The sequence below is a fragment of the Macaca nemestrina genome, chromosome 8 (genome assembly GCF_043159975.1).
Source record: "Macaca nemestrina isolate mMacNem1 chromosome 8, mMacNem.hap1, whole genome shotgun sequence".
Taxonomy (NCBI): domain Eukaryota; kingdom Metazoa; phylum Chordata; class Mammalia; order Primates; family Cercopithecidae; genus Macaca; species Macaca nemestrina.
Genome location: NC_092132.1, coordinates 54,561,347 through 54,575,368, shown reverse-complemented (window position 1 = coordinate 54,575,368; position 14,022 = coordinate 54,561,347). Strand labels below are relative to the sequence as shown.

The 14,022-nt window shown below is 42.0% G+C and overlaps 1 protein-coding gene across 1 annotated transcript in view; it reads left to right on the top strand.

Moving 5' to 3' along the window:
- Positions 1-11,588: 11,588 nt before the first annotated feature.
- LOC105497276 (N-terminal EF-hand calcium binding protein 1) overlaps positions 11,589-14,022 on the top strand; it is a 173,446-nt gene continuing 171,012 nt past the window's right edge. Inside the window, exon 1 of the mRNA XM_011768284.2 lies at positions 11,589-11,818. Coding sequence (XP_011766586.2) covers positions 11,720-11,818 — 99 coding nt within the window. The 5' untranslated portion in view covers positions 11,589-11,719. The remainder of the gene's footprint in view (positions 11,819-14,022) is intronic.

Genomic DNA, 14,022 nt, shown 5'->3' with positions numbered 1-14,022 from the left:
CTCTGGACAGTTTATTGAATCTTGGACTCAGTATGAAAATTCAGGTGCAGTACCAGATTCAGGAAAAGTACTCTGCCCCATGCCTGTGATGGTCTATCCAGTTCCCTTTACCAGGCTGTGTGCCAGTTCCCCAGCTGCTTTGGGTCCTGGCTACTGTCAGCCCAAATCTACATCCTGATGGGAACTTACTCTTCTCCCCATCCCCAGGCCCCACATGACCGATGCCTGGCTGCTGAGGCAGTATAGTGGTCTAATCTCAGTAGAGCTGACTGGGGAGGGTGTACAAGTACCAGCAGAAAGAATGTGAGTGTGCCCCAGAGTAATTTGGAAGGTGCAGACTGAACTGAGAGGTGTGAATGAGAAGCAGGATGCAGGAGATTTTGTCAATACAGGGGACTCTCCCACTCTCCTGATTGTTATGTCCTGGCAAAGGTCTCTAGAGCCACTCCTAATACACTTGCTTCTGGCATCATGCTTGGAAGCTTGGACAAAACAGTGGCCTATGTAAATCCAGCAGATATGGCAGAAGCACTGTGGCTACAAGGTCATCTAACTAGCATCAAGCCTCTTGCAAACTGTATGATCTTGGGATCATTTAAATTTCTGAGGCTCAATTTTCTTGTGAATGAAATGGGGATAACAATAATACCTACCTCATAGTGGGAGAACGTTAAATGAGTTCTGAGAAGGACATGTGATTCTAAAAGACCCTGGCTCCATTTCAGAAATAAAAAATATCATTTTATCACTACTGTAAGAGTTCTTTGATGGATGCTATTTGGTTGGGACTTAGAATATTGCCTCTTCCTAGATTCCCCAGGGCTTTACTGAACCGGTGTGTTGGAAACCACTGCTCTTCCACCCCAACCCTGCCTAATATTAGTCTCTTTGGATATAGCTGCTGCCTCCTCCCTGGATCGCAGGTTCTATCTGCTGGCCTCCACGCCCAGTGGGCAGATCTGGTTCTTAACTCCAGCCCCTCTAAACTACTTCTCACTTCCTCTCAGTCTGCATTGGGTGGAAGTGGTCCTACCCCTGGAAGAAGTACAATGGAGTTTACTATGGTCTCTGTGCTTTGGAACTAATTGCATTATGAAGCAAGAGCCAGCTTCAGAGTGTAAGAGTCTTCAAAACCACCATGTCATTTCATTTATTCAGCTTCAGTGCTTTAGAATATATTTGTACTGCATCACTGTGTCATTTTGCAACTGAGTATTATTTTCAAGCATGATTTGTTCCTGTCACATAAAATGATAAATTTGTTCATTTAGAACTGCAAATCTAGTTATTCATGCTTTATGTAAGCAAATTAATTTTTTTTCTTTGGGATTCTTGACAATATTTAATATTATGAATTCTATCAAGATGTTATAAAAGGAATCTGAATTTTTAGAATCATAGTAAATTGCAAAATGGGTTTATTAATTTGGGGAGGAGAGGTGTTGCAGAAGAGGTGACATGTGAGCTGGGACTTGGAGGAAGACGTCAAGTTCCCCAAGTGCAGATATGGGGTAGGGGAGAGCAGAGAGTTGGATATACTGGAGAGAAGATGGCATGAGCAAAGGTGTGGGGAAGGGAAAAGATGGGGTTGGAGTGAAACAAATCTACTGGTGCCCAGTTTGGAACACAGTCCAAACAAATGGCTAGAAAGGTATTATGGGGACACATCTATAGAAATCCTTGAATAATGCATTTTTGATGTATCCATCCTTCAGCCTTGCTGCTTCAGAGCGAATGAAATTAATTCATGTGTGATAATAAAATCATAAGTAATGTTATAGGGTGTTGATATACATACCAAATCTTTTGAGGTTAGAGTCACAATGGATCTATTAGAGGAAAGCAGACCCAAAATGAAAATTATTCTCTTCTTATTTATGACAAGTGCTATGGTATCATAATATGAACATCTCTCTTAAGGTGAAATGCTTAAAAATATAAATAACTGCAATATTTCTGATTATAAAATGTATGCAATCATTTGTTGTAATTTTTAAACATGAAAAATATTTAGAAAGAAGGTCAAAAGTCACTTTAAACACTTTCATCCAGATAAAATGGCCACTAATGTTTTGTATTTTGGTGATCTTTCTTCCCAAAGTCTTGTGTGTGTGTGCATGTGAAGGTAAGTATATGTGTACATGTGTGTGCATAGGCATGTATGAGCCTGTGTCTGGAAAGTGGGCTCATGGGGAGAGAGGCAACCAGATTTTGCACAGTCTTGAGAGCAACACAATGGATATTTGGACTCAGTCTCAAGGTCAGTGGTGGCCACTGAACATTTATGAACAGAGTAAAAAATGAGATAGTATGTTCAAGATTGTTGCTCTGACTGTGACATTAATAGGGAAAGGAACTATGAGAGGTCAGGTATTTCAGGAGGAGGCTATAACTCTGGAGTTGAGATACTCAGAGAGGTGAAGTAGGGCAGAAATTCAGGCAGGTAGATGGCTGTGCATTTCAGAACTATTTATGTGTTCAAATTCACAAGACCTTGTGGATGATCAGATTTGTGAGAGTTGAAGGAAATCAAAGGTGATTCTTACTCTTCTTTAAAAATAAAAAGATGAAAGTGTTCATCAAAGTGTGTCCTGTTCTCTTGCTCATATTCACAAGGCATTACAAAGAGATTTATAAAATTGCTTATTACATAAATTAATGATAATGAACTTTACTGAGCAATCATTTTGAGCCAGAAGTGAGATATTTCATTTAATCCTCACAACTGTCCATGAAGTAAGTGCTTTATCACCATTTTTACAGATTAAGAAATGAGGCACAGATAGGATAAATGATTGACCTAAGGACACATAGTTCAGAAGTAAAAGAGCCTGTGTAAGACCTAATTCTCTCTTTCTCAGAATTTCACATTATAATGATGACGGTTATGGACTGGATTTTTCGCCACCCCACCACCCAAATTCATTTGTTAAAATGAGGTTGCAAGGGTGGAGGTTTAATCCAATAAGGCTGATATCCTAACAAGAAAAGGAAGAGACACAAAAGCTCTCTCTCCACACACACATATAGAAAAGGTCATGTAAAGGTATAGCAAGAAGGTAACTGTTTACAAGAGAGGAAGAGGGCTCCTGCCAGGAACCAAATCAGCTGACACCTTGATCTAGGACTTCCCAGCCTCCAGAACTGTGAGAGAGTTAATTTCTGTTGTTTCCGTCCCCTACTCTGTGGTATTTTGTTATGGCAGCCTGAGCTGATTAATACAATGTCTTCTAGTAGCAACAATCAAAGAGAATCCAGTGACATTAGGGAATCCTTTTAAACCTAAAGCAAGTTTGCCAACTGGAAGATGGGCAGTTCACTTAAAAGAATTTTAAAAGTCCAACTTCTTAGACATTAAGTATCAATTAAGGCTAGTAGGGCAGAACTTCATGATTACTTAGAAGTTTTCTTTTATTTTTGAAATGATTGGTATTGTTAATTTTTAAAGTGTTAATCCTTTTAAGCCAAAACTTTCTCCTTTCTTTTTTTTTCCCCCAACAGACAAATTTGAAGCGGGGAAGGAAATTGGAAGGAGGAAGTCACTGCTGTTGTTAAGCTCTGAGAATTTTGCCAAGTGTAATTCAGTCTGTAAATTGCTTTTGTAAAATAAATTCTTGGAAAACAGTTGCAAAGATGTAAATAAAATTCTGTATTTTATATAGTACCTACAAAGGATTGAATCTACTCACCTCAAGGGTCAACTATGATCCAAAAGGACTAGTTTTGTTCTTAAAAAATATTATAACAGGTTTATGTTGTTGGTTCTAAAATGTCTACTACTTCAGCTATTCTGAAGAATAGCTGCATGAATAGAAGAATATGATTTCCAACTTGTGGAGTGAAAAGCAGTTTAATAAATCTAGTTTAAAAATCACTTTAAATTTTTTTCAAATAACCTTGGCTCACTCACAAGCTAAGTAACATATTTTAGCTTTCAGGGGTTCTGTTTAGAGAAATTGTTAAGTGGTCCATCTGTTTTATATGTATTTCCCTAATTAGAAGCTAATTTGCACTTTTTAAGGGAAATATCAAACGCATTACAGAAGCCCCTTTGTATATATAAAGGAACAACCAAGAGCAGAAAATGGAAACCACGGTGGAACTGGGTGGTTTTATCCTCTCGATAATTGCAGGCATATGAAGAAAGTCATGACTACCATAACGCCTGCCAAGGTGAAGAGTGGGCACATTATGGCATTCACAGTATCATGCACCTCCCTCTCTTTACGTCTCTTTGAGGTTAATAAAGTTCATGATACTGTACACATAATGATGATCCTACTGTGCATGGATTGCTGATTTATTCAACCAGTATTCACTGAGAGCTGGGACACAATGAACAAAACAGACAGGGGCTGCCCATAGGGTATTCACAGTGAAATCTTCACCCATTCTCACGAATCCCACAAAGTCTTATGAAGTTTTATATAGTCTTTAGAAAGAAAATTAGGGCTTGGACAGGTTAAGTGACTTGCCCATGGCTCAGTGGCTGGCATGGCAAAGCTGGATGTGGGTCCCCAATCCTGCCCCTACTGCATTTCCTCCTAATGATTCCCCAGGGTTTAGTAACACATCCTTAGGAATTTTACTGTGAGATTCCTAAATGTCCACATCAGTGTGAATAGGCCAAGTCTGAAATAAATTAGGCCTTTTTGTTACGACCTGGGCAAAACCCTTAGGGCCTCTATACAGAGCTGCCAGATTCTCTCTTCCATCTCCCTACATCTCCCTACAATCCTTAATTTAAAAAAAAAAGTAGATGCAAAATTACAATAGCTGTTTTCTGCATTTTCTGACTGTGAAATGGTAGCTTAATTCATCAAAGTCTAACCTTTCTTTTTGGGGGAGGCAGGGGTTCCTGCACTTTGTTTCCCTAAGTACATCCTTAATCTGCCACTTGGTGACCCAGCTCTCAGCTCTGCCCACCTCTAGAAGCTGATGCTTATAAATCTTTCACCAGATTTTGAGGCCTCTCTGCTTTGTCTCTGTATCTTTTTAATCATCAATTCATGTCACTGGACATTATGACAAGGAAGAAGCTAACATCATTCAATTTCTTACTGTGATGCCTATGTTCAGTATAAGATTTATTTCACCTTTCCTTCCTTTGTTCATTCATTCCACATTTATTGAGTGCCTACCATGTGTGTAGCAATATACCAGGCACAAGATACAGACGAGAAATAGAGTTCCCACTCTGAAGCATCTCAGAGTTCAGACAGGCAGGCAGAGAAGATACTAAAAAATCATTTTTAAAAATGTGATAAGGGACATGAAAGGGGTACGCAGAGAGTGCTATGGAAACAAGGAAGAGGAGAAACCATTCCAGCCCAGGGGATTGGTGGGGATGGAGCAGGGAGGAGGCTCTTCTGCAGAGGAAAAGATGTCTGAGCTGATTCTTAAAAAGCCAACTAAGTGATGGGCCACATGATTAAGAAACACATATATTCTAGGCAGATAATGCCAAGGGCAATGGCCCAGGAGCATGGGAGAGCAGTGCACATCAAGGGACCTACAAGTAATGATAAATAGACACTTTTTTTTCTGCCATTATTTTTATGCAGGGTTCTGTGCTAAGTGTCTTGCATACATTATTTAACTGAATTCTCATCTAAACCCTGTGCAGCAGATACCATTCTTATTTCTATTTGAGAGTTGAGAAAAACAGAGGCTAAATAACATGCCTTAGTATTATCCAAATATAGTAAGAAGCTAGGCTAGGCTTTGAATATCATAATTTGCCTGCTCAACCACTCCATGCCACTCCAGTAATTCTGTGTGGCCAGAATGTTGAGGCTGGGAAGGAGGCAGAGAGAGAAAGGCAAGAGATGACACAGAAAAGGTGATTTTATTTTAAAGGCTCCAGTGAGCCTCCGAAGGATTTTAAGCAGGTGTGTGCTATGCTTAGATGTGCATTTTAGAAGCCTCACTCTGTGGAAAGGATAAAGTACAGATGAGAAGAAAGCCAGATCGGAGACAGATAAATCAGACAGGCAGCTGGGCAATACCCCTGGTGAGAGATGACAGTTTTTTGGTATCATAGTGGCAAAAGAGATGGAGAGGAGAGGAGTGATTCCAAAGATATCCCTTGCAACTGATTAGAGAGAGATGAGGATGGGATAAAGGTCGGGTGAAGAACAGTGAGGGAAGGAGTCCAAGATTATTTCGGGGTTTCTCTTTTGGATGAATTGGTGAAGGCTGATGTTATTCAACAAGTGATGGAGCATAAAATAATTAGGAAAAATGATGAATTCCTTTTTAGACATGCTCAATTCAAAATGCCTAAGAAACATTCATAAGAAGATATATAGCAGTCAGACTGAAATATGAATCTACATAGTCATCAGCCTACAGATGAAAAATCATGGGCTTGGGTAATATCAGTGTATGGAGGAAAGAAAGACAGCAAGAATGGGAAGGGAATAGATGAAGTAAGGGTACAATTTAGAAAATGTAACGTCTAGAAGGCTGGAAGAATGAGGAGACTCCATGAAGACTAAGTAGAGTAGGAGGAACATGATTAGAAAGAAAACGCAAGAATTTCAAGAAGGAGGGAAAAATCTGTAGCGTCCGGGGCTGTAGACAGCAATGTCTTGGTCATAGTTACCGCCACTGCTTACCAGACCCCCATGTTCCAGACACCATACCCTACTGAGTACCTTACGTGAAGCCTCTCTGTTCTTAACAACATGGTTGCAAAGCAGTGGTGCTGGTAGGGAAAACAGTGACTAACTGTTGAATTCCTTCTCTCTGCCTACTGTTTACTAAGCTCTATGCACACAATACCTCATTCTTGTTTTTACAGATGAGAAATTTTGCTTGTGAGAAAGGTAAAGACAGGGAACACTAACTATAACAACACATATGGTTAAGGGAGGATACTAGGCAGTGAGGATTTCTTTTTTTTCTTTTCAAGATGGAAGAGCTCTAAGTTGAGTAAGCCAGTAGCGCACAGTGGCATAACAGAAAAATGTATCTCAGGGTAAAATAGTTCATAGGAAAATCACCATTATTAGTTAATAATTTTGGCCCATGGCACTTACTATTCCTGAGTCCTAATTTTGCCCTCTTCAGTTAGATGAAACGGTCACACAGGATAGGCACTCATGGGGAGAAGTCTTTCTGTTCTGCCTCAGCCTTCACTGCAAACATCTGGTGTTACTCTTGTCTCATTGCATTAAAATTATCTATTAAAATAGAGTTTCCTTAAGTTCTGTATCTTCTGCAAAGGCAAGGCCAGTTCTTTTTATCATTTCCCCATTTTGCCCGTCAGTTGCCTGGATTGAAGCAAGCAATCAATAAATGTCTGAAGAGAATTAAATTTTTTAACCAGTTATTTCCAATGAGTTAACTATGGCCTTCTTTAACACTAGAAATTTCGATTGAATTTATCTGTCAGAGTCCAAACATAAAAAACTAACTTTGACTAAGGTAAAACAGAAAAGAAAGTTTTGGAAGGATACTAGATCTCTCAGGAAGTTGGCAGAAAGCCAAGATCAAGATTGGAGGACAGGGCTGCTGAAATCACAGGGTGCCATTATCCATTTGATTAATTCATCTTCAGGGCTCCCCTGGCACTGTGGTCACACTCAACACTACACTGTGAGTGTCTACTGCCATTGATAAACTTCCCTGCATGTCCCTTGATTCAGATTTAAACACACATGTGAAGTCCTTTCAGCTGAGCCTAGTTCTCAGCCTGTGCTCCAGCTACCAGGGAAGAGAGAGAGGATCTTCCTCCTTCCCTTCAGAAGACGTGAGTTCTGCCCCTAAGCAGGACCCACACCATGGGGATAGGCACTTAAAGAGGAAGGGGATTTGGATCCAAGCTGCCAAGACAACAGAAATGTCCACTAACCTGACTGAAAGGATTCTGAGTCATTAGTCAAAAGGGAAGGATAACCTTCCCTAGAATTTAAGATAGAAATAAGATAGATTCCCAGCTGTCTGAAATGGTTTAGATAATAGTTCTTCCACGAGGCAGAGATAGATTGAAATACAATATATTCCCACACAGTTATCATCTCCTAAAATGCTAGAAATATCTTCATGTCAAAGTCTTATCATAGAAAGCCTGAGAACTGGAACCTGGAATTACATTTCTATTTTTTTTAGGCCCTTGCTACAAAGAAGTTGCATTTCCTCCCTCAAGTCGGTTGTCTGCTGTTTGCGACTGATAGTGTGCACAGCAGTGCAGCGTGTGTGTTTCATGAAAATGTGTGAAAACTGCTTTCAAAAATACGTGCCATCTAGATAAAAAGAAAGCTATAACAATATATTTGGTTGCCACTTCATAAAGCCTATTGAATTTGTCTGTGAATGTGAATCTAATTGCCATTTTTTCTGCTAGAGTCTCTGTGAACATTACATTTCCATTAAAAAGAGAAGTCAGCTAGAGCAGAATGTATTCCTGCGTTCACACAGGAATCATTAAAATAAATAGTGACCAGTTGATTGCTTAATAATTTATGTTTCTTCTTGATAGACCATTAGAAGAAATAAGCAAAGCCACAGGTACAGAAAATGTCATTCATTGTCAGTAAGGGGAAAAGTTATGTTTTTACTAAAGTGTTACAAACAGCTTCCTGGTTTGATGACTGCTGATTATTCTCCTGTTCTTCATTTATAATCAGAGAAAGTCTCCTTTATTACCTGTTCTTGTTACCATGGGATTGGCATAAAAATATTACCACTTGTGAGGTTGAATTTGAGGCCTGAGGGACCCTCACAATTTGGGTTAGAGGGGTCGGACTTAAACTGCACTTGTTGCAGAAAAACCTATTCAATTCTTCATCTGATAGCAGGAATAAACAACATGCTATTTTGATAAATTCAGTAACTTGATGTTCATAGTTGACAGCCCCCCTCCTTCTCATGGTTTTTCTCCTTCAGTGATTTGAATGGCCTGTGTTCATTTGATGAGTTGACCAGTATGTTTTTTTAAATGATTTTGTATTTATTTTGATGCACAGTTGTCAAAGAAAGGGTCTATTCTCACAATTCAGGTAAGGAAATTTGCAGTTAATGAGGAAAATGCACATAAAGATGCCAGATGGAATATTCCTAAAGCACAGCTCCAATCAATATCTCACCCCTAAGTTTAATGTCTCTAAGTCTCTACCTAATTAAGTCCAGAGTTCTGTCCTTGGGCTTCACAGATTTTCATCCTGTAGCCTCTGCCTATTTTCTGAGATTTTATTCTACTATTTTCCTGTACTGTATGTACAGCACAGTTAAGTTTGGTGATTCTTAATCCTTGCTGCACATCAGAATCACATAGAAATCTTCAAACAATCCACTGGGTCCACCACATGCTAATTGAAAGTGAATTTGAGGATGAAGCACAGGCATCAGTTTGGTTTGTGTGTGTGTGTGTTTGTGCAGGGAGGGTTAGCTCCTTATTTTGATTATCTGTTGTTACAAATCCAGCCACCCCAACACTTATTTGTATGAAACAGTATACATTTTATTATGCTCCCAATTCTGTGGGCCAACTGTTTTGACAGGGCACAGCACTGGTAGTGTGCCTTTACTCCATGATATCCGGGGTTTTGGCCGGGACAACTCACACAGCTAGGGATGTCTGCAAGAGCTGGGGGCTGGAGTCATTTGCAGGCTTCCTCATTGACATTGCTGCTGCTCAGGCTGGGATAATGCAAAGGCTCTGCTTAGCTAGACTTGTAAGCCAGGTGTTTACATATGCCTTTCCATATAGCTTGGGCTTCCTCAAAGCATGGTGGCTTAAGGTAGAAAAACTTCCTATAAGGAAGTTCAAGAGTCTAGGAGCAAATCCACTGTAAAAAGTGGAATTGCAAAAGCTTTTATGCACCTACCCTCGGAAGGCACATAGCATCACTTCTGTTCCACCATTGTAGCAGTCACCGTCTTTCAGATTCAAGGGGAGGGGACCCACTTCTCTATAGGAAGAATGTCAATGAATTTGTGGACACATTTTAAAGTTACCACCCACCCCAGGTGATTCCAATGTACAGGCAGAGTTGAGAACAACTGGATTCATTTTCTTGTAAGCACCCATCTACAAAGCAGCAGTGGGACTTGGGTGAAGTGAATGAGACACCTAGGGTGCAAAACTTAAGAAAGTCACTCTCAGGATCATGCAAGCACAGGATAGGGATTGAGAGCAAGTGTCTCCTTAGATTCCGTGCTCAAGGGGCCTCACTTGCCACACCCTAGTCCTGACCCTACTACAGAGCAACTGTGTATGAATCATTAGGGTGAGGGGGACTTGGATTCTTGGACTAGACAGTACTTTAGTATTGGGATTTGGAAAGCCCAGGTCGGATCTGGGATTCTGTATGTTTACAGGAATCCCCAGTGGACTACTTCCAGCTTCCATGTGCTTTCCTGGGGCCATGCTTTGCTTACGCTCTTCCTTCTGCCTGGAAGTGTTTTCCTTCTATTTCTATTAAGTATGGTGATTTGTGAGGTCCGTTTCATATACCGCTTCTTTTATCAAGCTTTTATTGGTCCCGACAGCCAGAGTGTAACCTGTCCCTCCTAAGAAACCCCTAGCACATTTTACATGCCTTTAAGACACTCACATGTTGATCAGCATTTTGGTTGTGTGTGGGCCTGTCTTATAGAAAGAACGTGTTTACTTTTCTCCGAAGGCCACAAAACGGAGATCTAGATCCTCACTGGTAGAGGCAGAGTCTTGTTTAGACAAGGTTCCTTCTTTTTTTGCCTTATCTTGCTCCCAGACAGCTCAAGTTTGTAACCGACACATACACATTTTAGATGCCCAATAAACTGGATCTCTCTCCTGATGAAAGGTGTGGTCAACTTCCTATTTTTACAGCCTTCGCAGAAGCCCTCAAATACTGAATAATTACCCTCGTTTAAACGTTTGAACACAGATAAGGACTTCGTCTTTATTGTGACTTTGGAAAACTTCATGTTTGAACATCACCTAACAATCCTTGCCCCATAGCAAACGTTTTAAGGAAGCTTACTCTAGGTAGAGTTCATAGCACCGCCACAGGTAAGCCTCAGAACCCTCTGGGGTGAGACCAGCGTGACCATTTTACTGATGAGGAAAAGTGAGGCTTACAGATTAAGTCCCTACAGCGCAAGATAACACCCAATGGCTTAATCCCTACACCAAACCAGCTGCTCCTGGCTTGCTGGTATCCATGAACTCCGCCCCCGCCTTTGGGGAGGGTCAGGCAGAGAGGCCACCGGGACTTAAAGCAGGTAGAACCTCTCTGATTTCCTCCCTACTTATGGCATCCACTCTGGGGGGAGGCTGGGGGCGTCCTTACTTTGCTCTTTGGCTGCTCAGGACAAACGCCTTGCCATTCGCCCATTCTGTCTGTCCCGATGCCCTCCTCCATCCCTGCACTTGGGGCCCTCGTGGGGCGGGCAGGGGCCCCCAGGTTATCTCCAGCCGTGGTCGATGGCCCTGCCTAGGGCAGAGCCCGCTCCCCTCCGCGCGTTGCTAAGTGCGAGGATGACACCCATCCAGACGCCGTCAGCCGCGGGAAGGGGGAGGCGAGAGTTGGAGCGCGTGGGAGCGGAGGCCGGAGGAGGGAGGGGGGACACCGAGCGCAGGGAGCGCGGAGGGAGGCGCGCGCGGGAGCGAACATCCACCAGGATCCCGAGCCGGGCGGCGGCGAAGCAGCAGCTACGGCCGCGCCCTTGCCAGAGTGGGTGCGTCAGCCTAGCCCCGCTCCGCCCGCGGCGATCAGGGCTCCCGAGGATGGAGGATTCCCAGGAGACATCGCCGTCCTCCAACAACTCCTCGGAGGAGCTCAGCTCTGCTCTGCACCTCTCCAAGGGCATGTCGATCTTCCTCGACGTAAGTACAGACAGCTGGAGCTGGGCGGTTGCTTCACAGCATCTTTCTTTTCCCCGAAAGGAAGGGGTTCGGCTCAGGTGCTGACCAGCTAATGCTTTGTCCCCAGAACACAGGCGAGAACTACCTCCTTTCCCTCCAGAAAACCACCGATGCAAATGCAGGAGGAACGACTGTCCCTTAACTTGCAGCTAGGGCTGTCCCAGACCTGCAGCTTGTGGCTTAACACCCTTAAGAAAATTACAAAAGTTAGATTTTCCAACAGGCTGGATTTCGTAGAGACACTATTGCAAATACAACAGACATTTGAGTGCATAGGACATTTTAAAGAGGCACAAGGTGTAGGGGGGTGAGGTGGGGACAGTGTCCCTACTCATCTCTAATGCGCCCTATTTGCAGCCTCCACCCTCGTGGATGCTCTCAAGCAACCCAGCGAGGGAAGCAGTATAGAATGAGATGCCCTCGTCATCCTCCCCCATACCCCCTCGGAAACAATTACTTAGAACATATTTGTTTTACTTTCTACAGCAATGGGAAAGATGATTTTCATAATGATTCTTTTTGTCGCTGCCACCTCTTCTATTTTCCCTTTTTCTTCCCTGATATTCTCCTTCTCTGTTCCTCTCTAAGTTCTAATTACTATTGTCATCTCCATCAATTCTAGCTTTTGACTGTTTTCCCTTTGGTCCTATTTCTCACTTAGGTGTCGACTGCCTGCCTTCATTACTCTGATCTGATCACATCCTTTCTTTTTCTTCTGTGCTGGTTTTTTGTTTGTTTGTTTGTTTTGTTTGTTTGTTTGTTTGTTTTTTCCTGTATGGTGTGGCTTCTATCTTTACAGCACTTTTATTTCTTATTTATTTTTCAATTTTGTTTTCCTCTCCTTCCTGCTGTTTCTTTTCTCTGTATTTTTCCCTCTGTTGCCCATCTCTTTTCTCTGCTTTGGGGTTTCTCTCAGCTACTTGCCGGGCTCCGGGCTCTCCCAGCCCCTCAGTTGTCATGCTGTCGCCGGAGGTCGTGCCTAGCTCAGTGGGGACAATTCTGGCTGCTTCTTGTTTAGGCATGATAGAAAATGTCAAAGGACATGGAGGAGCGCTATATGCTCTGTCCTCTACCCTTCTCTGAGTTATCCTTTCTTATTAAAATCAAAATGAGTGGGAGATGGGCCAGAAACCAGGTAACATTTGTTTGCGGAGAGATGAAAATATGAGGAAATCAAATTATTAGTATCATAATGGTGAGGCAGAGATAAAGAGGATAGGAGGATGTGAGGAGCTCTCCCAAGTTTATTTTGAATGGATTGGCTAGAATTGTTTTTAATTCTAGAGAAAGAAGCTCCTAACAATAATTCAAATTGTTGTAAGGCAAATGATAGAAGCGAGGTTCAACTGTGTGTACTGGCAGCCTTCACCCCTTATCACCTGGTGGCTCCAATTGGAGATCCAGGCATTCTGAGCTGGTCATCGCCTTCCCACCAAATTTCAGGTGTGGTCATTCCTATTCAGCCACCCAATCAAACAGTTAAGTACCTTATCCTTCATGAGCATTTATCTCTGCCTGGCTTGGGTCAATCAGGTGGTGTTATTAGTGCTCATGGCTTAACAGGCTGATCTTATTCAAGTATGCTGTTCAGAGCCATACAGCCCTTGAGGATGTAAGCTGGGAGAAGAGAAGGGCACCACAACATGCCTGAAAAGTCAAGGCCCCTGGAAATCATGTCAGTTATGAGGCTGACAATTAAGGGGCCATGGAGTTGATTCAAAGGGGACAAGTGGGGCCTCCATTCATTCTGACCTGATCTTCACTCTGTCCCCCATTGAGATCAAGTGCTTCCTCATGCTTTTTAAAAAGCAGTTAACAAACCCTGGTGATAATGTGGAGATGAATGGATTAAAACTATACATATGGAAAGTCATCCTCCTGACTCATACACCAGTCATTGCTTAAGTATTCAACTGCAATGTTTTCGAAGAGAAAATTAAAATTTCATTTTTTATTATGCATGCATGATTGTTTCCAGTCTGTAAACAAATAGCATCAGGTCCCTGTACTAAAGGAACTTGTCGTCTATGAATAGGGTGCTCTTGCCTTTTATATTTCAGAGATTTAAAAATAAAAATATGAAACCGATTCCCTGTGAGAGGTGTTGACATGCTTGTTTGTCAGTAAAATGCTAGAGTCTACAAAAATATCTGCTATTGGATTTT